Source organism: Plasmopara halstedii (assembly GCF_900000015.1).
Source record: "Plasmopara halstedii genome assembly, contig: Scaffold_350, whole genome shotgun sequence".
Classification (NCBI taxonomy): domain Eukaryota; phylum Oomycota; class Peronosporomycetes; order Peronosporales; family Peronosporaceae; genus Plasmopara; species Plasmopara halstedii.
The window spans coordinates 664,046-686,648 of NW_020187271.1; the positions used below are offsets into that span (position 1 = coordinate 664,046).

Below are 22,603 nucleotides of genomic sequence, written 5' to 3' on the forward strand. Positions count from 1 at the left end.
AAAGAGTCAATTAGCCCAAAAGAGCCTTCCCAAGGCTAATTAAAGAGTCAATTAGCCTTGGGAAGGCAATAATTACTCTTGGAGTAAGCGGATTGCGATCCGCTAACTCGTACTTGTTATAAGTATAGAACGAAAGGTCGGTGACCTAGATTACGCTTACTAAAATCCAAAACTGATTTTTATTTATTTTTTATCCTAATTTTAAAAGTTTAGATTTTCCTATATATATTTAGAAAAATCTAAATACATGCATAACTGTTGGCTACTTAGCCACATATCGTATTCTTGTTTGGGTGAAGTCACACCATGCACAACTCGTGTGACACACACCCCTGTTACCAGGTACCCGTTACAACTAGTTTCAGTGCGTATACACAGGCCGCAGCGTGCAATAATTGCTCGGGTTGAGAGCCGTTTTGGCGATTTCCTTAGTTATGTTGATGGTAAGGCGAGTATTACCACGACAAGACTCTAGTTGCTGATTGACTCTGGCGCAACACAGTGTATGGCATACTCAGAGTACATGAAGAATCACATGATACTATGGATGTTAACATGCACCTGGCGGACGATGGAGTAGCTTAAGCTGTCGACACAGACAAGATTATGATCCCAATGTTGACACCACGCGGAACAAAAAGGTATGCATACAGCCTTATGACTCATCAAGCTTTCATGCAATATTTTCTCTTTGGGGGCACTCTACAAATATGTCGCGGTCACCTTCGAGTGCAACAGTTGTTTACCGAAGCAAATGTATTCGATAGAAGCTTGTGCTCGCAAAGGTATACGCTTGTTAAAGCTCCGCGTAATACCGGTCAGCGCCAACGAAGCATGTGTGGCAAGCTTATCTAGATGCCATGAAGAAATCAGTTTGTAATTCTGGCATCTATCGAACACACCATGTCTTTGGTGACGCTTCAGCTTGGGCGGTAGTACTTCATGCGAGATCCATTGGGCATTGAACGCACGATCGTACGGTAGAAAACATTTACCGTTTTAATGACAAGGGTTTACCTACAAGAAAATCGCTGTTGTCAAGTCCGGGATGCAAATAAAGCACTGTGATTCCTCCAGGATAGGCATCATCGCGCACAGCGACGTCACCACCAGATATCTCACACGAATGACAGAATGGTTTTTTCCGTGCCGAATAAACCAGTGAGGTACGGTATAAGCCTCGTCAGCTTCATGGGATTGTTGATTTGCAGTCGCGTCGCCAGATTACGGACTGTCGCATGTCTCGTTGGAGACGTTGCCATTTCATAAGACGTTACGTGCAGCGTATGGGTCAGATAAACATGTTTTACGTTGCTGAAAGCTTTTGAGAGCAGGAAATTTGAACACTCTGATGTCGCGTCGTCGAAGCACGCAATCGCACGCCTTTAGCGATATGCCTTGCCCCCAGGGCTTACATTATTACAGCACGGACCGACATGATATCATACGTGCAATGGTGCTTCACGATAAGGTGTTTGGGTGCAGGATGGTCTACGCGGCACATGATTTCCATCTGGAGGGTCACTTTGAGACAGAATGGAGATATTGCGCAGCGAGGGCTATGCACCTGTGACCCAACATGTATTAGAGTGTGAGACCATATATATGTACGCACATGTGAGAACTTCTTAAGTTGAACCCTCGCTGCGTGCGGTGGTGATTTGACCTGTCTGCACCTTTGCGGGGTGTTGGCAGTACATTGTTATGGATACAACTCTAGACCTTCCAAAATGCGTTTGATAATACCGGTATTACGGCCTTTTTAAGCTCTCGAATGAAGAGTCTTATTACTGCTGTTAGCGATACTGTAGTCGGTGAGAATACAACCAAGCTGCTTCTCCAAAACGTTTTCACCACAATGACTTACCGGTAGCCATTGTATCGGACATTGATCCGCGCCTTGCTGTGAGATTTTTTTATTGTTGTTCGAAATATAGATTGAAAATTTTATCCGCAAACATATGGTGAGATGAAACGCATCATTCGCGCTGTGGAGGAAATCCTCCGAAAAATTCGCACAGCGGTTTGCTGTGCGGGAGCGCCCATTGGTTGACGTTGGCTTACATAATATGTGCTAACGCTGGGTTGTCTCATTCTACATTAAAACTGTTTCGGGAGTCATTGACATTGCTTCGATATTTGTGGGCGAGGACTTCAATTTCATTTTACTTGCTGGCAACACTTCGTAGCGAAAATCGTGATCACCTCTTTATGAGGCTAAGTGTGATGCATAACAGAGAACCAGGATATACAAAAACAACACGCCGAAGCCAGAAGAAGGCAAACACATACTTAGATGTTGTTGAGCAAAGCATTCATCTATCATTCACAGGCAGCATCTGCGGTCAAAAAAATTGTAACAAGCTACATTGAACCAATCACGATCGTAACGAAAATGTAGTTGGTTTTATATTGCGAGCAGAACCTTTGCTCGGCGAACGTCTACAGTTGTCAGTCATGTCACGTCCTCCTTCTTACAAGCCAGTCGGATGGTGAGAACTCAGTTGCAAACGAAGTTACTTTTTCAATATTTCCTGTAATTGAGCTATTTTCAATTCAAAAGCGGTGTCGGTGATGCTCATGTCAGGGAGTACGATGATGATGTTCAAAAAGAGCCATGAATTACCTCGGTTTTGGATGCTGGCCAAGCCTCTCTGAAAAATCAACGTGCTGCCACAACTGAGGGACCGAAAGATAGCCAGCCGCGGGAGAGTCAACCTTTGAAGTCACTGCTAGAAGAACATATGAGACCTACTGTCACGTGAAACAGGTTATAAGACCGATTTACGTTGTGATGGGCAATAGACGGCACGTTAGCAGAAAAGCAAACTCGGCCCCATTACACGGTTCATCTTGATGATTAACGTGTTGAACATAATCGTGACATACATCACGAAGTATTAGAACACTTTTAACTCGTTGAAAAGGGCGCGAAGTACGAGACTTGTGCTGATAAGACGCTAAAGTAGTGAGCGCCTCCTCTATGATTCTGCTATGTGCTGGCAGGTGGGGGTGGGGGTTTTAGGCCAGTCCTCGGAGAATCAATATAATCGACCATACTATAGTATAAATCGGCCGTTTTGGGCGCAACGGCCATCTCGGCCGTGCCTTTTCTGAACGTTGAATGTTTGTTTGATGCACGTATGCTTGCAAGAACAGGTACGGATTGGTGCAAAGCAGGAATCTAAACAACAGGTGCAGTAGTTACTCGTGGAGCAGTCATTTTGCGCACTTCTGTAAGATCGATGTTTTGTGAGCACCAATGTGGTGAACACATTAGTGGAATGATGAAGCGGGGGTAATTTTGCAGTCTTATTTACTGCACCTTCAACATTTGTCACATTTGTACGAAACTCAAGTTGCACTTAAATATCACATTGAATATCCATTACTAACAAAGTATCGGTACTATGACGATGATGAAACGAGAGGAAGGAGAGTCCGTTTAATACCTATGCTGCAAGCTTTAGGTCAGAATATACAACAAGTTATTATAAGATATAACGAAACGTGCATATTTAATACGGGCTTCAAAAGTATTTATATGATCTTGAGATGCCAGAGCTAACTATAGACCTAGTTACAATAGTCACCATCGATTTTGCTTCTGATGAACGCGCACGGGTCAAACTTCTGAGCGTTTGGTAACACGGATTGTAGGAGTCACAACTTGCTCTGTGCAATGTTCGCAAGACCCTCGTTCTATTACAGGTATTATTATTATTATTTCGTGGAAAACAGAAGCTAAGTCATGCTCATACACAACTAACACCCTGCCAGCATCAGTGACGTCGACTAGCAGCAATTCCAACACGAGCGCATATTAGTGCTGACCCATCTAGTATTAGTGCATAGTACACAAGAGTCGTTTATCCTCTTTCGCAGCTGCCACATAAGCTTTTCCTAATACCACGAGATCCTCGATAAGCCATTGCACTAAATCTTAAGTGTCGAGTGACCGACATGACAAACTACTTAACGATTTAATAATGCGGTTTATCGAATATATAGATTCCTTGCTCTTTTAAGGTTTCAGCACTGCACCACATGCTGCATCTGACCTTTACGCTGTAGTGATCGCCTCATCAGAACGCGATGACGCCATTTTTGATGCGTCAATTCTTAATTTGGGAGACACAAAATTACATCTGCAATAAGCCGATCGAGCTTATACCTTGATAAATGACCATCTTGCCGTTTCAGTGAAAGATGTGGTGGCAACGTCGCGGTGCGCAACGACACATAATCGGTACGATTTGTAGACTGCATTTAGTCAAGCGGATGCACCGTAAACTCAACAAGAGTATACTTCATTAAATGTACATCGTCGATATGAACAAGGCAGTTCTTCTTACATCTTTAGCCTGGCGAATCTCAAGTGCGATCACACGCTAATGCTTGATGACATCTGCGTGATGAACAGCGCAGCCTATGGCAAAATGAGGAAAGTACAGATGACATGAATGGTCGATTTGGATTCGAGCGAGCCAGAATTGGAGCTTGCATTTTCTTAGCCTTACAGGCCGCATTCTTACACCGCACTCCAACACCATTTGACATCCTTTAAATGGGAATTTGTTTGAGCATTGAGTCGTATCGGAAATTAGTACACTTCACTTGTGCGGATGGTTGGCCATGCCAAGTCTCTGTCTGATGTCCCTTTGAGACAGCATCACTTGCTTAAAAACAACGTTCGTAATATTCACGGGATGTGTCCCAGTGACACGGCATTCAATGCAGCTACATAGAATGTGTCTTGTCGGCACCATAGACACACTCTATGTTGGCAAACAACTTCTTCGGGACAAACCCTTGAGCACCACTCGCAAGTGTTTGTAAATGATGCTTCGCTCGCCTTTATCTGCTTGACACGGTGACAGACGAATAAATCGTCAGCAGTAATTTATGCGCAATGCGGTAAATTGCAGCGTCATTTGACAGTGAAAGTTGCTGTCATGTCAGATTGATTCTATGGAGTAACCGGTTGCTGTCAAAGCATTTTACTCGGCGAACTCACTGCAATTATAGAGATATCGCTGTCTTGCCTGGCATTTTGTCAACATTCATCAAAATGGTCAAGTGTACTACACACAGTGCATCCTACCATGCGGGTCTGCGTCAAATAGGAGTTGCATCAAGGATTTTGCATGCAAACAAGTTTCGCCACATGTCGTTAGCCTTTCCGACGCAAAAAATCGACGCCGATTAAGAAACAAACTTTTTCTCCCAATCAAGCTTTTGTTTCTTACAGATGAAAGCGGTTGTCACGTAAACATTGTTACCTAAGTAAAGGCTATTGATGTGTAACGCAAAATTTAATATGTCTAAGGTGGGCAACTATGACGGGATTACACGTACCTTTGTAAGAAAGGGCGGGTCGCACAGGATTGTGTGACCGTACATATGTTTACACAGTTAGTGTAATCACACAGTCGTGTAGCTACACCGTAACAAGAAGCCACCACGTGGCAGGATTGCCGATAGTAATGCATATTACTATATTACTATATTAAAACATAAGACTATGATATTGGCAGCTCTGCCGCAAATAAAACCATTAAATACAGTTTCGTTTTTGAACAGAAGTGTGTGTTTGCCTTGGTCAGGCTTTAGTACTTAGAAGTAGCTGGTTACGACCCACCACAGTTGTACTAGTTCTTGGAAAGAACGAAAGGTCGGTGACCTTAGCCTAGCTCCTCTAAGCAAAGACCTACGGCAGCCCCGCTGCAGCAGCTCTTTCTTCGAGATCAGTCCTAACACAGTAATACTCGTTTGTATCTTCCCAACAAACTAATCTCAGGACACTTCAGCTTACAGCCGTAATTAAACGTCTCGCCGAGATACCTTCTGGAGACCGCGAGGGGCAACAGCAACTTCACGCCTTATTCGAAGACCGCGGCTCACTTCCACTTTTGCCTGCCAGCATTAATCAAACTTTGCTAATGACAGCTGAACCAAAGCCGTCGCAGTTTTTTTTTTTCCATTATGTTGAAGTCTCATACAAGATCGATAGCTGCTTGTACGCATGGATAGCGTTTCAAATTTGCCATCTTCTATACCACTGTGTACTAAAGGCAGTCGCGTTTCGTACGATATTATATGACAGTTTGAAATCTATCCGTATTTCCACTGCCTCACAAAGTTCAGGATGTACGTTTTTTTAATAGTTGAGTGGACACATAATGTCTCTGAACAGGCTGCACCTGTTCGAAGTCCCTCCAGTACGATGGCTATTGCTGTTACCCCAATGGATGATGGCACTTTTCTCAAACAATATTTGAAGCACAACAACCTCGCTTATGAGACAAGATTTAGACGTGATGTGAGAAGGACAGGCCCGACTTGGAGAGAGGATGAACGATATAAGGCCTTCAAGGCAAACTCGCAACTGAATTAAACTGAGTTAATGGTTCCTAGCTAATTGCAAACAACCCAAGGGTTTCCAGATGTCTTACAAATAAAACGTTGGGCTCCTGATTTTTAAATAAATGGTGTACGGAGGTTGAACCTCAGCTTCAGCGTATATACAAGACCTTGGGTGTACAGAGCCTGTACTTTGAAAAGCTTAAACTTCAATTTTCGTGTAACGTATCAAATAAAAGGGAATGGCTTACGCCACCCACCTCGAAAGACAGAGACGTCGGTCTCGTCACCAGTACAGATCCCCAATTAGGGACCAGCATTCTGTATCATACAGAATGTTTGTGACTTCATTTAGGATGTCACGTATGCATTTGGGAATCCCATACTGTAATCAGCAGTTATAAATTTCAACAATGCATACAGAACGTACTCAGATGTACCTTCATGAAATGTCTAGTATAGCCCATTACACTCCCGTAGAGGGTCTAGCACCATTGCCGTGATAAGTGTTTTCATAATCATCCAGTCTTTGCCTCCCTAAAAGGATGCACAAAATTTGAAGCGCAACCGATCTGCACCGTTCGGCGATGCGAACACCCGCGAGATATCCTCCGTCAAATTAGCTCATGTTGGGAATGCAATATTCAATCTAGGAACTGCACACTGGAATACATTCTTTTGCGTATCGCCTAGATTAAATACTACAAGCTTAATGCGGTGATGCTCTCTTTCCAGCATGCGAAAATAATTCTCGTCTAGAGAAGAGAATTTTACACCTTCTCGGTTCGTAAAGGTCTGGAATCTCAATATCAGCGGTCTTGCCGTGTTTGTCTTATGTGCACCCACAGACGCCCGGCTTGATTCTCCCGGTGAAGCCTCACCTTGAATGATCATGCTGATAGCCGCCATCAAGCGATCATACACTGCAATCTGACCCTTTGGTCGCCAGTTTCCTGACCCGTCGGTCCAACGATAGACATGAATTTCAAAGTATGTCTAGTTGTCCCTGTATTAGGCACTCGAACGACTAGCGTTTTATTCTCAAAGATGATAAATTTCTTTCACAGCTCAATCGTGGAATTTACTACAAGAGCTCCCAAGTGCAACTAAATTGCCGTGTGCTCTGCACGTAGAAAAGTTTTTGACTAAAAGAGTCTGTGCTGACAAGCGCAGAGGATGGATTCTTACGCTCCAGTCAGGAGCGCAACCGAGTAGAGCGCTGGATTCTAGTCCCAGCCGTCAGAAGTCGATCCTCTCTGCTCTCAAGGTTGTGCGCAACTTTGTGAACGATACAACCTATGTTCTCTTTTTTTAGAATCAAGCATTTCCACTACTTAATCACTATTAACCTGTTGAGAGAAATGCCAACAATGTGCGATACTTTTCAATTTAGGCGTGACATCCTTAGACCCTCTTCCGAAACTATTTGCTTAGATTGCTCTGATATTCCACGAGCGAATTTAGGATGAATTTTAACTCAACTAATATTAGAAAAAATACTAAAATACAAAAAATAAATTTACGTATTACTATAAATTTATTGCTTGACGAGCGGCTCATCGCCCATATGTACCACGGAGCTCTCTACGGAGTCTCACCAAAACTCCGATAATCACAATGCAGAAGTGTAAGGTGGTGTACACAGTAAGGGGGTATTTGTGTACACAAATATACGATTTTATGGGTATTTTTGTACAATAGTACAAAAATACTCATAAAATCATGTAATGTATTCAGACTCTCAGTGGATTTTAAGTCAATTGTTTGGGCTCTTGTTTGCACAAACCTTATGTGGAAACACAAGTCGGTAGATTTAAGAAGGTGAGGTTGAGCGCTCTTGAAGTTAAAGTCACATCTGAATGTTAATTATTCGTTGTCAAAGGACAATTTTTCAAATAATATAAAAATCGAGCAAATTGTCTGTACGTAACTTTCTCTTTAGGTAACTGTGACACGGCCACAAAGTTTCATCTTTATTGAATTATCTATCTGGCCTCAAAAACTCTCGTATAGAAAATGTGTATTTCTCATCGAGATGCACCAGCTGAATAATTGTTTGTTTTAAGTCGCCACTTCACTGCCGTATATTGGAAAATAGCTCAATCATGTATACACATTAAGTATGTATATCTACTTTACTGTGTATTCATTTACTAATCTTCGATAAAGCTACTGTGCATCGACGCCACGGCCTTGCGAAGCGCGATCAAGTTCCATGGCCTTTGCAATCATAAAAAGTATTCAACAAAATGCATTAGAATTGGGTAGAGGGATTAGAAATGACGCTCGCCATCAACGGCGTCATGTGGTTTTGGAAATGCTGTATCTTACCTCTCGAATAACGTTATCAACACGATTTAGATGACTTTGGCGCGGTGGACGTCTTCTCTTCCCTTCTGGTTTATTAACTACCATTTTACTGCGCATTGCAGTTGTCAGGAATGGTAGAGTCATAAGTTTTCTGATCAAAATGTAAATTTAAAAAAGCGGTTAGTTCGACATGAAGCAGGACCATTGTATAAATGATTTCTCATTCTTACCTATCATTTGCAGGCATTTTGAACCCAGCACGAAACACATAGTCGTCGTCGGGGCGATCGTATTCCTGTGTATGACACCAAAGAACGGATCAGTATCTCGCAATCATACATCCAAAAGATACATGAATGTCTTACAAACTCTTCTGCGAAGGATGGAATCGTTGTTTCGACATTCGCCATTTCAGTTGTAAGTGACCCAGCTTCACGAATGATTGAAGATACGGGAACTGGACGACTGCAAGCCACGCACATCACGGGTTTTGTTCCCATAGCAGTCGAGTCGCCATCAACTGGTTGCAAGAGCATCAACTCGCCACGGATATCACGTACCGCCACCTCAAATCGAACCTTCAGCTGATCTATGAGCTCTTTTCGAAGCCTTGCTAACTGCTCGGCTGTGATGTTTTGAGCATCTTCAAGGCGGTCGTCCACTTTCTGTGCGAAATTATCCAGCAGCAAACGAAAATTGACATTTGCACTCGCAGCCCCGCCAACGCCAGGGCCACGTTGTGTGCCCTTTTCAGAATGTAACATACTAAGAACGTTTTTCGTGACTTCTTGCATAAATTTGTCGTAAAACTGCTTCTGATCTTCCGGCGAGATCATTACTCTATTGTCAAGGCCCTGACCCATTGGATGGGGAAACATAGTTGCGAACGCGTTACCGTGATTAGCTGCTGTCTCTACTAAATTTCGACGTTCTGGCAATACTAAGCTAGTGCTGCTGTGATAGGTGTTGTTGCTGCTGCCATTATCCTTACCAATATTTTCTTCCAGCTTACCCAAAAGGTTGGCGATTTCGTCGTGCATATCCCTGCGCAAGTTTTCCACTTCGTTCATCACCAATTCTGTCTGCAAACTGTTGGAAGACGACGAACGTCGACTAGTCATGACCATATTGGTATCCTCCGGCTTTATTGCAGTGTGTGCAGCTGTAAACAAGTTCAATCGTTCGATTTCTTCCTCAGCCACGGTAATTCGTCGTACCGCACCGCTCAAGCGCATCTCTATCTCGCGGAGTCCATTTTGATTGCCTTGCAAAATGCTCTGACGACCCTCTTCTTCAATATTAGAATTTGAGTTTTCTCGAAAAGCGACTACCTCACTTGGCTGAATACTATTAACGTTGTAATTTCGGTGCCAAATGGACCATAGCAATTCAAGCTAGCGACCAAGAATCAAACACAAAACATGTTAGAAGTCAAGTCAATTGCAATGTTTGTTTCTATGCAAACCTTTTCACGCATCGCGTCAAGTCCCTTCATGAGTGGATCATTCTTCTTTTCAGTTCTACGGTTCGCTTGGACAGTTGCATCAATCTCTTCGACCAAGTGTAGTAACTTCTGTAAAAACTCCTCTCCACGATCAGCCTTGTTAATTCCATCTTTTGCTTGCTCTCCCGGCTTACGATGTTCTATTTGACGTGAGGGCATCACTTCCGAGCGATCAGCTGCTCGAAGCTGCTTCATTTCGTCCGATAGGGTCTGTAGTGTTTCTGACATAATTAGCGGTGAGGTTGCCAGCATAGTTGCCGAAAGCAATGTCCGATGGTAACCGCGCTGCATTTGCTGCAAGGTGTATAATGTTTCATCATCGCTCATTCCTTTCACCAGTTTTTCCTCGATCAGCTCAAGTGCATTTCGCCACTCGATCAGCTGTGGTTTTAAGTGGTCTTGATAGGCTTGATTTCGAGCCAAAAGCTCCTTTTGCATCGCCAAACGAGCTTCCACCAACTGAGCTCGCATAAGCTTATCAGACGCCCCGCTGTTTATTAAGGCATCCCATTGACCTTGTTGTGCTTGTGATGTATCTGTAATATCGTTGATCGCTTGTTGAAGAGACTGCAGTGAGTCATCTGTCGAGCGGCGCAGGTCGGCAATCTTAGTAAAAACAAGTGACAAATCCAGTTGCGGTAGTGATGTCACTTCAGCTCCTGCATCTGCTTTTTGAGCAATCTTGACAGAGTGTACAGTTTCGTCAGCTGGCACATCTGCAAATGCAGTACTACCCGTAGGTCTACTATTGTTTTGGCCGCTCGTAAACATTAAAGAAATGGTTTGCTGCTGCACACTAATATCGTCAAGGCTATCAGTCAATGCCTTGATCTCGGCGGAGTGTTTATCCACAGCTTTATCATGCTTTTGGAGTCTTAAGTCATGATTGTCCTGAACCGCTTTGAGCTCTTTTATATCGTTCGAGATGCTGGTCATAGTAAGAGCAAGGTCGACGTTAGTTTCGTTCATTTTCTTTAACAGTGAATTACCAGCTGTATCTCCATTGGTATCATTGGGATTTTCACTAGACTGTGGACTAGCCAAGTATGTTGTCTCTTGTGAAGAGGGATCGTCAAGTTTTCCCATTCGACTATTGAGCTCGTTCAAAATAAGATCGTGTTCAGACAGTTTAGTATTCAAGACATCCTGCAGAGCCTGAATTAATTCAACTTTGTACTCCAACTCTTTAGAAGAATTTGATGAAGTCCCCGAAGGCTGCATCTCATTTGCGCTAGGACTTTGCGGTTTGATGCCCGAAACTCCATTGTCAACAGTTTGTTCATTATGCTCTGTTTGTGAGCTAGCTATGTCCGAATTGTGAGACTTATCAAAAGTATTGTGACCAAGCGCTTTCGCCAAAGTATTATTCCATTCCTCTGTAAGTTCCCTTTTGGCTTCAGCCAGGTCCATAACGGTTACAAATGCTTGTCCATCAGAGGTATTTGCAACTGAAGATTTCTTTATCTGTGGAAAATTGTTTATCCGCGAAGAGCTGTTCTCTCGTGATAAGTTACTCTCTCGTAGGTTGTCATTCTCATTGCTTTTCGGCACAGGACCGTTCTTACTAAGATCGATGTTTTCTTGTCCAAAGATCTCTGTTGGATTATCTTTTCCTGAAGAAAGTGGTAAATTATCTGCGACCAAAGGTGCACTGTCCACTCCGTGTGTACCTTCCATTGCACCTTGCTTTTGACCACTGGTATCATCAAGCCGTTGCAGGTGTCTGCCTTCTCCCGGGGCTAGCTCTTTTACTTCTTCCAACTGGCTTTGCAGCTCACCAACACGATTCTGCATCGCCTCGATTGCAGCAGCGGCAAGAGTTTTATCATCATGGGCACGTGTTACGTCATCGCGAAGTGCAGCGACTTGCTGTTCCTGCTGAACGACCTGATCTTGAAGTTTCTTGATTATGCTATCGTTACCTTGCTGTGTTTTCTGATGTCTTGCTATCGATTTGCCAAGAGCTTGCAGCACTTTCATGAGCGGATCCCACGAGACACTGTACGCTATCAGCTCCTCTTGCATCATAGTAGCAAAAGCATTTGCATCAAAACTATCGTTGTCAGTCTCCGAAATACTAGATGTCAGCTTTTCATCAAAGTGCCCCTCACTCATGATAGATTCCGAAGTAGGCTGCTGACCTTCGTTGTCAGCAGGAACGCTGTCCTCCATCGCGACTCAATTTGTCGAACCTCGTGAACACAAGCTTTTCGTCAAACTTGAATGCTGTAATCACCCTTAAGCTGCAGGAGACCAAGCTTGGCGTTTCTAGCAAACCTCACGATATTATTTCTGTGTCTTACTAAAATATACAAGATGTTATGGACGCAATATGATTGGAAAGCTAAAGTCAAATGATTCTGTCATCGGACACCACTTTGATTTATAAATAAAAATTTTGCTGAATACCAACGCAAAGTATTTGGCCATATTGAAGAGTACTCTCATGCGCATGTAGTAGCTGTAGGGCCAACGACTTGGAATGCAGACGACACCCCGGTATAGGAAGTGACAGTTCTCCATACAAAGTGCTTATAATCACCATTAATTTTAATACGATATTTGCCTACCGGTGTGCATTCCGGTATACGCCACTCAATTGCAACTTCTGAGCGAAACGTTCCATGGCGCTCCCAGCTGAATGTTGTGTTGATATCACCATCGTCTAGGTAGATTACCCATACCCCACCTGCGTTACGACTACTATCAGCCATCCATCGTTGTACCTCCAAAAATGTGCCTTGCGTTCGCAAATTATTTTTTGGGTGAGCAGCGTGAAAGCGTACTTGGACCATTTGTCCCCGTCTATACTCAGATAACGCATCACCACCTGCCACCACGCTACCAAATGAAGCGCCGGACGCTACACCATCGTGAATGACTGGGGTGTTATAATCTAGCAACCCCATTCCTTTGATGATTGGAGGTGAAACGACAACATTAGGCAGCAATTTATGCGTCGGCATTGTTTTATTATACAGAGCCTCAGTCAGGATCTCAAATTGTTGGCACGTTGCTACCAATTGATTTGGCCCAAAATGTGTTGACGCTCCTTCGTAACGTTGCACAGCGTATTCTTCCCTCGTGGTCACGTAACCACAGTACGCATTCGTTAGGCCAGAAATCACGGGTTCATGAATAAACTTGTCTTCCGGTAAAAAAAATTTCAGCGAGGCTTGTAGTGACGCTCGAAGACGTCTACCAGCCATTGTTGTTAATTCAAACGGAACGGCTGCGATATGCAAGCACTCAGCAAAAGAGAATAATTGAAGTGGCAGTACTTGAGGGGACATTCCGTAGCGCGCGGTTGGAAAAATAATTGGTTTCTCCTTTTGCAATGATTGGAGTTCAGGTAGCGTAGTAACTTTTGGATACGTGCCCCATCGAACTCCTTCAGGCACTACCGGCACACCTCGGCCATCGAATTCAGTGCCGCTGACCATCGATACTCCAATACATCCTGACGATGTAGAAGTTGGGCACTCGGCGTGCAACTGCCATCGCTTCAGCAGTGAAATGTTACAGTAGTCTACGTACTGATGCACGAATCTGACGTTTCCACTGATGGGCGTATTCGTCAACGCCTTCGCATACAATTCTCTTGCAGTTTTGAGCTGAGCGTTAGCGACAGTAACCATGCGTTCAAAGTCCAAGTTTTGAGCGCACAGATGTCTCGGTCCACTTATATTGGGACTCACATCTCCTTCATTACTCTGCGCAAATGCTGCAACAAAGGCTCGTGGGCGATCCATCAAGTGTTTTGTGCCTTGTTCTCGCTCAAACTCATACGCTGCATAGCCTTTATTATCTCCCGTAATGAGTGTATACCAATTGCCCATGCTTGTTGGATGTACGGCAAACCAGTTAATCATACCAATAGGATATCCGTCCAACCCATCAAATCTCCAGAGCGTCATGGTCTTGTCTGTATCGTACTCATAGTGAGCTCGCTCGTGTTCTGGATTGGCCATGTAGGCGTCAGCAGATCGATTCACTGACGCACCAAGGCAAAGACCCGTCGCGACACGAATTACAGCCGGCTGAAGATTTCTATGGGCTCTTACAATTGCTTCAACAATTCCAGAGACGACACACTCAAAGTTCTGTCGGTCTGCACCGTGTAGGGGTGGGTGAACACTGTAAATGAAGTAGTGCGACAGCCCACCAGGTGAACAATGCGTGTGAGTAGCAGAGATCATGACATTCTTGCGATTGTAGGCGCCATTAGGAAGCTCTGGGTGTGTCTCAAGACGAATCACGACCATTTGTGTGACCCACTCGGATACCATACCCAGCTCAGCGCATACGAAAACGCAATGTTGTTGAGTGTTCGGGTCATAAAACGCGAAAGCACGAGCACGTAGCCGCATGTGAATACCTGATGTAAGTTGACCTACCTTGGCATAGCCGAACATACCAGCTTCAGCAGCAGGTCCGGTGATATCGAACATGGCGGCACCAATGCGGAGGCAAGTAGAATCGTCATCCTGAGATATGGAGACGCTAGCGTGCGGATTATACTTCATCAATTGTGTATTAGTGATTGAATCAAATAATGACGCTCGAAAATGTTCTTTTGTCTCAAGCAGGAGTGATGATCATAGTAGCGCTGTTTACGCGTATCGATGACATGCTATTGGCTCTTAAATAGAGCGGTAGAAACTCGAATATTCTTAAGAAAGTAAATGCGGTTAGGGCACAAACTATTTTTGAATTTGTTCGGCATTATTGATATTTTATGCGTTATAGATGCTGACTCAGCGTATTACAGCGTGGCAAAAGATAAAGGGTATTATTACCCAGCTGTGGAGCGTCAGAGGCTGTACTATACTCTAAAATATTTTAGGTATATTATCATGTTATTTTCGATATCGCAATTTGACCACTTTCTCCTAACAATTATCTTGTTTTATTCCTTGGGGTTGGAATTGATTACCGATCTTGAAGCCAAATCCTAGTCAATAAGATTGCTGCCAAAGCTCAGATCCAGAATAGGTCACCGTCTTATAAATGTCTTAACAAAATGTCTGTGTGCTTGATGCGGAAAGTAGACTTAGCAAGACGGCCATGCATCTAGCAATTCATTTGCTCGATTTTCAAGTCAGTTGTTATTTATATCAAGCATCAATGGGATTCTGATGGTCCGTATCAAAAACATTCTGCGAGCAGATTAAGTCGACAGCACAATTAAACGACGTGCATCCTCTACAAAAGCACAACAATACTATTAATGATTGATGAAACAGTCGTCAATCCATCCAGACTGCGACAGAGCAAGCATACACGTGCGATCAATTGTATCAAGTTGTAATTGTTGCTTGTCATTGCACACAATATTAAGTCACTCTTCACTAAAGCAGGTCCTAGCCTTACAATTGATTCTTGATGCTGTGGGCGCACAATGAACACAACTCAACTCTTGTTCGCTCTGCAAAGGTGGGAGCAGTAATCACACCGTGAATTGTGATCGGCTTTGAGCACTTTACTTTGACTATTAATAACAGATATGACTAAGAAGACTACTATGTTTGGCAGGTCGGTCTGGCTTCTAAAGGCAAAAAAGCCAGCTTTGCCACATGGACAAATTAATATTCCCGTCGTCAATACGCAAGTTCTCTTTTCCTCCAACAGAAGCACCGACCGGCGTCCTAGCCTTTGCCAACCTCCTCAATCTTCTATACATTTGAGCCTATCGAGCCGACGCCGTCCATGGCTGGACAACCGTCCGCGCTATCACCTGGTCTAGGCCACGCCCAGAGTCTTTTGGACTTGACTCGCAACCAACGCGCCTCGCAAGCCGATATCCGGGCTCTGCTGGCTCGTACCACACAAGCGCTGGACAAAATTGTTAGCATTCGTGAGTCTCTGGAAGAATTTGTTGATTTCAAACAATTTGAAAGGAAGCCGCAACGTCTCTCACGACCCTCACGTGTTAGCTCTAGCATCGCTGAGCTTGGCGATCACACGGCGCGGTCCACGACAGCCTCCAGTTATGGAAGCACTGAGACGTCATCTCTCTCAGAAGGCACACTTGATCGATCTACAAATTCTACGATTCACTCGTCTTCGTCCTTCGATGATGAGGATGAACACGACGTGGATAGGGACCGAGAGGATGAAATTAAAAGACATGCGCGTGTGAACATGAATGAACGGGGTAGGCTGGAGCTAGAGGAAGCTGAAGAGGGCGAGACATTTGACGACGATCAAGCTAGCAGCTCTTTCACAAGCTCCATTTCTACGGTGGAAGAAATTGCGCCATTAAAAGAGGCGCGACTTGAAAGGCTTAAGAGTATTAACATATCATTCCATGAGGGGCTACCAAAAGAATTCTTTCAGTCGCTCTGTCGCTTTTTAAATTCGGCGTTAGAGGTAAAGACGCGACACTCAAGGTTTAATTTTTATAAGGAAGCTTTCACTGGAGGAGATGCCGTTCGAGAAATGCTGCTTAGTGGTTTTGCTGTAGACCACCAGACAGCTACAAGGTATGGAAATGTATTGGTAAGGCTTGGTTTTATCGAGCATGTGTCTCGCACGGACGATCAGCTGCACAATTCCAAGGATAACTTCTACAGATTTACTAAGGTGCTCGAGTACGATGATCTTTCAGAGGCGTTCGCCTCGGACACAGCCATACGAAGGCGTGCTTCCATCAATGCCAATAACTACCGTGAATCAGTCCTTTCAAACGAGTCTAATGATGTAATGGAGTATGACTTCTCCTCAGCTACAGACGAAGTACACGCACTTGTAACTGAGGAGTCATTGCACGTTCTGGCTAAGGTGTTACACAAGGTGTTCGAGCGCAAAAACAAGCTGTTATTCTACAAAGGCTATTCTGGCTGCTTTTTAGGCGCTGAAGCCATTAATGTTATCCGCGAAATGCGTATAACGACCTCACTGATTGACGCCGTGCTTATTGGACAAGCGCTACTAGATGATGGCCTCATTGAGCCAATCGCTACGACAGTCTCTACTTTTCAAGACAAGTACATTTTCTATCGTCTCATGACGATCCCGTCGTCATAATCACGTTTCTTTCATATCACCAGTAAGCAGAGGTGGCGATGTTGGCAATGTCACCATGTGTTTATGGAGGTATGACATGCCACACGCTTTTAAGTTTAGTTGGACCGGACCATTCGTTGCAGTATCTAGTCAGAAGCTAGCAAGTCACATCAGTTTTGTTGTCACCAGCGCATATTTAATTTAATCAGCATTGCGCTAGTCATTGAAGATTTTTTCGAATGTTATAGCCAAACTTCGTTTGCATGGACTGATTAATGTATAAAGTAAATTATTCATGTTGCCTGCAGCTGCTACAATCAGCAGGACTTATCTGTAGAAGTTATGCCTTGAAAACCTTAGTTTCAGTGGCGCTTAATAAAGAACCATCATGGCTAATCCGGGCTGCCTCGTCGAGATCGTGATCGTGCTTAACATCAAACTCCTTGCCGCGAGCCTCCGGTCCGATGAGTGTCAATACGAACACATATACGAACACAACACCAAGAAAGATGGAAATCACTTTACCATACTCGAATCGAGTCTCGCCGTCTTCACTATCCGGTAGTGGAAAGTGTTCACCAAGAGAAGCCTCAATAGTTGACGACGCGGAGGAGACTAGATTTCCAAGTTGGTATGCCGTTCCAACGACGAATGCACTGTACGACGGCGGAGAAAGCTCCATCAAATGGATGGGAATGACACCCCAAGCACCTTGGACACAGAATTGCATGAAGAAGGCAGCGATCATGACGGTCTCGTCGCCAGTGTAACAATACGGATAAAGTAGGGCAGCCCCAATGACCGTCATGACCAGAATCGTGAGACGACGACCAAAGACCTGAGAGTAGTAGCCAACGAGTGTGCCACCACAAATGGCTCCAATGTTGGCCACAATCTGCGTAACAGTGACCTGGTCAGCATTAAACTCGTATTGATTTTTTAACATCGTCGGGTACATGTCTTGCGAGCCGTGAGACTGAGGTTAATGAACAATAGCATGGTCAGGTTACAACTTTAACGAATGCAGAAGTTCAACAAATAAGCATATGGTACCATAAAATTGAAGCCGGCCATGAGAAGGACCATGTAGCAGAGAAGCAACCAGTGGCGTTTCAGCGCAATTTTACCCTCAGCTACGAACATTTTGGATGTGTTACGACTCGCTTCACGTAAACGCTGGCGTTCTTGAAACACTTTGGTCTCCGGTAGACTGAGACGAAAAACGATTATAAAAACAGGTGGACAAGCTCCAAACCAAAAGAGCGGACGCCAACCGTGACTAGTAGTGTTGACAAAAATGCGAGCGAACACGACTGCAAGAAGATAGCCACAAGCGTAGCCCTGCTGTAACATCCCAGATACGATGCCTCGAGCAGCAAGAGGACAATCTTCTAGAGCTGTTGCAGCGACATTTCCGTATAATCCACCCATGGCAATACCAAAGAGTGCGCGCACCACCAGGAACTGAGTGTATGATGAACAGAAGCCTGTGGCTAATTCCAGCACGATGAAAAGCAGATTGTTGACTACAAATGGCCACTTTCGTCCCCAACGATCCGAAGCAATGCCAAAGGTGATGGCTCCAACCGACCGTAGCATTAAAACGAGCGTGATGCCCCACGTGATTTCAGTTTTAGTCTTGCCAAAAGTTTCTGCCAAATCAGAGATTGTCATAGTAACAGTGAAAAAGTCAAAGGCGTCCCAGCACCAAGCGATAAAAGCGACAAGAAAGTGCAGCCACTGCATGCGGTCAAGCAACGCCAGCACCTTGAGTGGGCTCTCAGCTTTGGTCATAGGAGGCTTTAATGTTGTGAGCCGCGTCCTGCAATATTCTCCAATAGAGCGGTGTCTGTCATCATTAATGGCCTGAGTTGTGGAAGGTTCAGATTCGTCGGGGGTCACTGCCACTTGGAAATCAATCACTGGTGGCATTTCAAACGAGCGCAGGATACACGCTGCAAAACGCAGATTGGAAAGTAAGCCAGCAACTGATCCGGGTCATTTATTGTAGGTCTTGGAGGATTGGCAGTCTGGCTAATCATCGTGACAGGCACATGGAATATTAAATATGGTTTCTTCTGTTTTGGACTCAAATTTAGTATTGTGGAAGTGGGTTCCGAGCAAAGAATGAGCACAAAGCATCAGATTTAAGTACTCCTCACATGCACATTTACATCTGGCATCTAATGCGTCGTAAAAATTGTACATGCTTGCTGTCTGTTCTGTAAGCACCTGATTCTAATGTACTACTGTACTTACTAGCAGACCTTTCTATAAGGATTATAGCGAGTACCTCAGATTAGATGGAAATAAGCGCGGGTTGATGCTCCTATCTCAATGTCAATTGAGGATGTTCAGACTTCTGCACTTGTGTATATAGCAAGTAGCTCAAGTGTTAAAACCGCGGATCGTCTTTTTAGCGCGTAATGTAGCTCATTATAGAATGGTAGCTAAGTCTATACGTGAAGTTACACTTTTGGTGACGGACGGTCACCGGGATTTTGTGCGCTGCTTTGCAGATTTCTCGTGAATATGAAGCCATGAAATGGTTCGCCACGACAGCGATCGGCCATTTAGTTGTGTCTGCATTCTATTGTCTTCACGAAGGATTTGCTCAAGTGTAGTGGCTCAGAAAGAAACCTTGTGCACTATTTGATATTTGTGCTGGTGTTTGAACGCGCAATGAAAATGTATTGTGAGTTTTATTGTACCCGAAACCAATGCGGCACAACAAACGATCGAAGGGGATTCGTCGCCTACGATATACCAGCGCTTGGGTTTATGAACCCAATATCAAGATCTGTATATTGATACTTTCAAAACATGTTGATTTTGAACTCTCGGCCCCATAATGAAATAAGATAAAGCACTTCTGGAAACAAACTTCATTGCAACAAGGTTGCTGTGCACACCTTTGCAGAGAGATAACTTTGGCCTGATGATTTCGAGGTAACAAGTGCACAAAGGATGATTTCATAAGCTCCACCCAGGAGCGGAAACTAGAGCTTTGTAAGTAACTGAATCCCCGGGTGGTTCTTCTGACATGTATGTCGGATTAAGTCTAATAGAAATTAAAACTGAATATATTAACCGTACTTTGTTGAGCAATGGTGTTGAATGCTGACGAACGTGGCAAGAAGTGTCGCCCTCAATTTGTGCAAAAATTGAGTTTAACTCCTCGCTTGAACCATCCAACGGCTTTTTAGGTAGCTTTAGCGACGAAGGCGTACGGGTGAAGCAACGCGAAATGCACAACATTGCAAAATCTAGTGCATGTCCTGGATGTCGAAATTCATGATCATCACCTCAAGTTCTCAAAAGCAAATAAGCAATGTTTTTGTCATCGCCATAAGTCGATATCGATCGCTAAAGAACAAAAGGTCAAACATCAATGTTTAAACAAATTTGGGAAAAAGTATGGGAGGCGCGTTGTGCTATAAGATCTTATCTTTCCCTTGAAAGGTACAATAGCTTGAAGGTGCGCTAATTCCTAAGAGCCACTGATTCAAGGGAAATCTTATCGAAGTAGGACCTCAATTTTGTTTATTGAATGAGGATTTCACTCTCACTCTGATAACAATTTTGGAAAGCCCGCGAGCATCAATATTTTGGTATGAAGTGTGCAGCGAGTTGCCGTAGCTTAGCGCTTGAGGAAGCGTAATCTAGGTCACCGACCTTTCATTCTTTACAAGACCCAATACGAGTGTAGCGGATCGCAATTCGCTAACTCCAAGAGCAATTACTGCCTTAACCAAGGCTAATAAACTCTTCGGTTTAAATTCAAAGTTGATTTTTATTTATTTATATCTTCGGCTAAACCGCTAAATTTTAAATGTAGAGATTTACTAAATATATATAGTAAAGGCTAAATAAATGCATCACTGCTGGCTACCTAGCCACATACCGTATTCTTGTTTGGGTGCAGTCACACCAAGCTCATCTCGTGTGACACACACCCCTTTAATCAATGTACGTGTAACCCCGTTACATTCTCCCCCATTTAGATTTACAGCTCCAATCGATTATTGCCTTAACAAGGTTCGCGTGTCCGCTAGACACTGCAACTTAATTTGTTGGAATAAACGACTTCCTTGCTCAATGAGCCCTGTGTCCACAACACGGAAATCACCAAGTCTCGCTGGTTCTGACAGCGACCACGGGCAGAGCCCAACTTCGTCTCCCGCACGCGGTGCGATGTCGGACAGCGCGTTCGCGGTACCGGGGGTGTACATTCTAGGCTCGATGAGCACGAGCGTCGCGCACGCTATCATTGACGAGTTACCTCGTCGAGGATTATTAGTGGTCGACTACGAGTCTGACACTCCTTTTCCCGCATTGGATGACGAGGAAGGCGAGCTGCGCCAGCAGCGTAATACGAGCCCTTCTCGCGCCTTGCGGACGCCATATCCGTTCTTTGACTTATCGTCAACCGAGGAACGTGGTGTAATCACCAGTGACTTCGACGAAGCTCAGAGGCGGCAGCTTGAAGCTGCCCATGAGGCGGCTCGAAAGCGCGCCCATTCACGGTCGGTCATTGACCCTCGTATGAAAAATGGTTTTTGCCCACGGATCCCGATGTGGAAGCGAAGGACGCGGTAACTCGATTGTTACGCGTCCACATCATCGGGCCCCAGGCCAGAACGGAAGATGAACTTGCCACAAGGGAAGCTCCTCGAGCTCGTTTCTTGGTCCCACAAGAAATTTTGCTGGACGTTTATCGTATGCGTCTACATGCTTAACGTGGTGGTTCTCGTGTACCCGCAATGCGGACGATACCTGTAGTGCTCGCCCCTAGCAAAAGCGCTACAGATGACAAAGTGCTCTTTGAGCGATGGTTGCAACGGCACCGTAAACTTTCCTCACTATATAACTTACAGTAGAGCCACAAGGAAGTGAACGTGCGTGTGGAGCGACACCTCCGATTTAAGTTTGCCAAACTCAAGGCAAGCCGTCGACTTCCTTCAGATTGTCGCCCTGCGACGTATGGGTTAACCTATAACCTCCCGCGAGCTCTGAGCCTTCGATCGCAAGAGCTCAGGGCCACTGCTTGAGCTCAACTCATGGCCCTTCTACTCCCCATGCTATTGCCGGAAAGTGCGGGACGTCCTGATCTTTCCGATCAAAAGCGTCCACGGCGACTGGGTAATCTTGCCGAAGCGGCGCCTCAAACTCCCACGAGTTTTCGGAGTCGAAATATTCCCGCCACTTCACCAGAAGTTGGGTTTGACCTTGGTGAGGACGTTGTTCCACGTGATAGTGGACGTCACCGAACTCATCGAGAAGAGTCGGTGGCGGACGGTGACGACCGGGTCGACCGCCGTCCGGTGACTCGTGATGCTCATCGAGCCATTGAGGACGAAGTCTTTCGTGATCGGAGCTCCGCTGAGCGTCATGCTGAAGTAGCATATCGCTGTGCGG

The 22,603-nt window shown here is 44.6% G+C and overlaps 4 protein-coding genes across 4 annotated transcripts; 1 reads left to right on the forward strand and 3 right to left on the reverse strand.

The window, feature by feature from the left end:
- Window positions 1-8,532: 8,532 nt before the first annotated feature.
- PHALS_09183 (uncharacterized protein) lies at window positions 8,533-12,349 on the reverse strand (the record flags this gene model as incomplete). The annotated part of the gene is made up of 7 exons (XM_024724639.1): window positions 8,533-8,583; window positions 8,695-8,824; window positions 8,904-8,968; window positions 9,039-10,067; window positions 10,139-11,790; window positions 11,848-12,195; window positions 12,289-12,349. The coding sequence occupies 7 exons, from the start codon at window positions 12,347-12,349 to the stop codon at window positions 8,533-8,535; spliced, it is 3,336 nt and encodes a 1,111-aa protein (XP_024575495.1).
- A 272-nt stretch (window positions 12,350-12,621) lies between these two features.
- Window positions 12,622-14,703, reverse strand: PHALS_09184 (Ceramidases; the record flags this gene model as incomplete). Its single annotated transcript, XM_024724640.1, has 1 exon — window positions 12,622-14,703. The coding sequence occupies one exon, from the start codon at window positions 14,701-14,703 to the stop codon at window positions 12,622-12,624; it is 2,082 nt and encodes a 693-aa protein (XP_024575496.1).
- Window positions 14,704-15,886: 1,183 nt separating this feature from the next.
- Window positions 15,887-17,206, forward strand: PHALS_09185 (mercuric reductase; the record flags this gene model as incomplete). Its single annotated transcript, XM_024724641.1, has 1 exon — window positions 15,887-17,206. The coding sequence occupies one exon, from the start codon at window positions 15,887-15,889 to the stop codon at window positions 17,204-17,206; it is 1,320 nt and encodes a 439-aa protein (XP_024575497.1).
- Window positions 17,207-17,525: 319 nt separating this feature from the next.
- Window positions 17,526-19,117, reverse strand: PHALS_09186 (sugar transporter family protein; the record flags this gene model as incomplete). Its single annotated transcript, XM_024724642.1, has 4 exons — window positions 17,526-18,161; window positions 18,239-18,395; window positions 18,460-18,464; window positions 18,548-19,117. The coding sequence occupies 4 exons, from the start codon at window positions 19,115-19,117 to the stop codon at window positions 17,526-17,528; spliced, it is 1,368 nt and encodes a 455-aa protein (XP_024575498.1).
- Window positions 19,118-22,603: the final 3,486 nt, after the last annotated feature.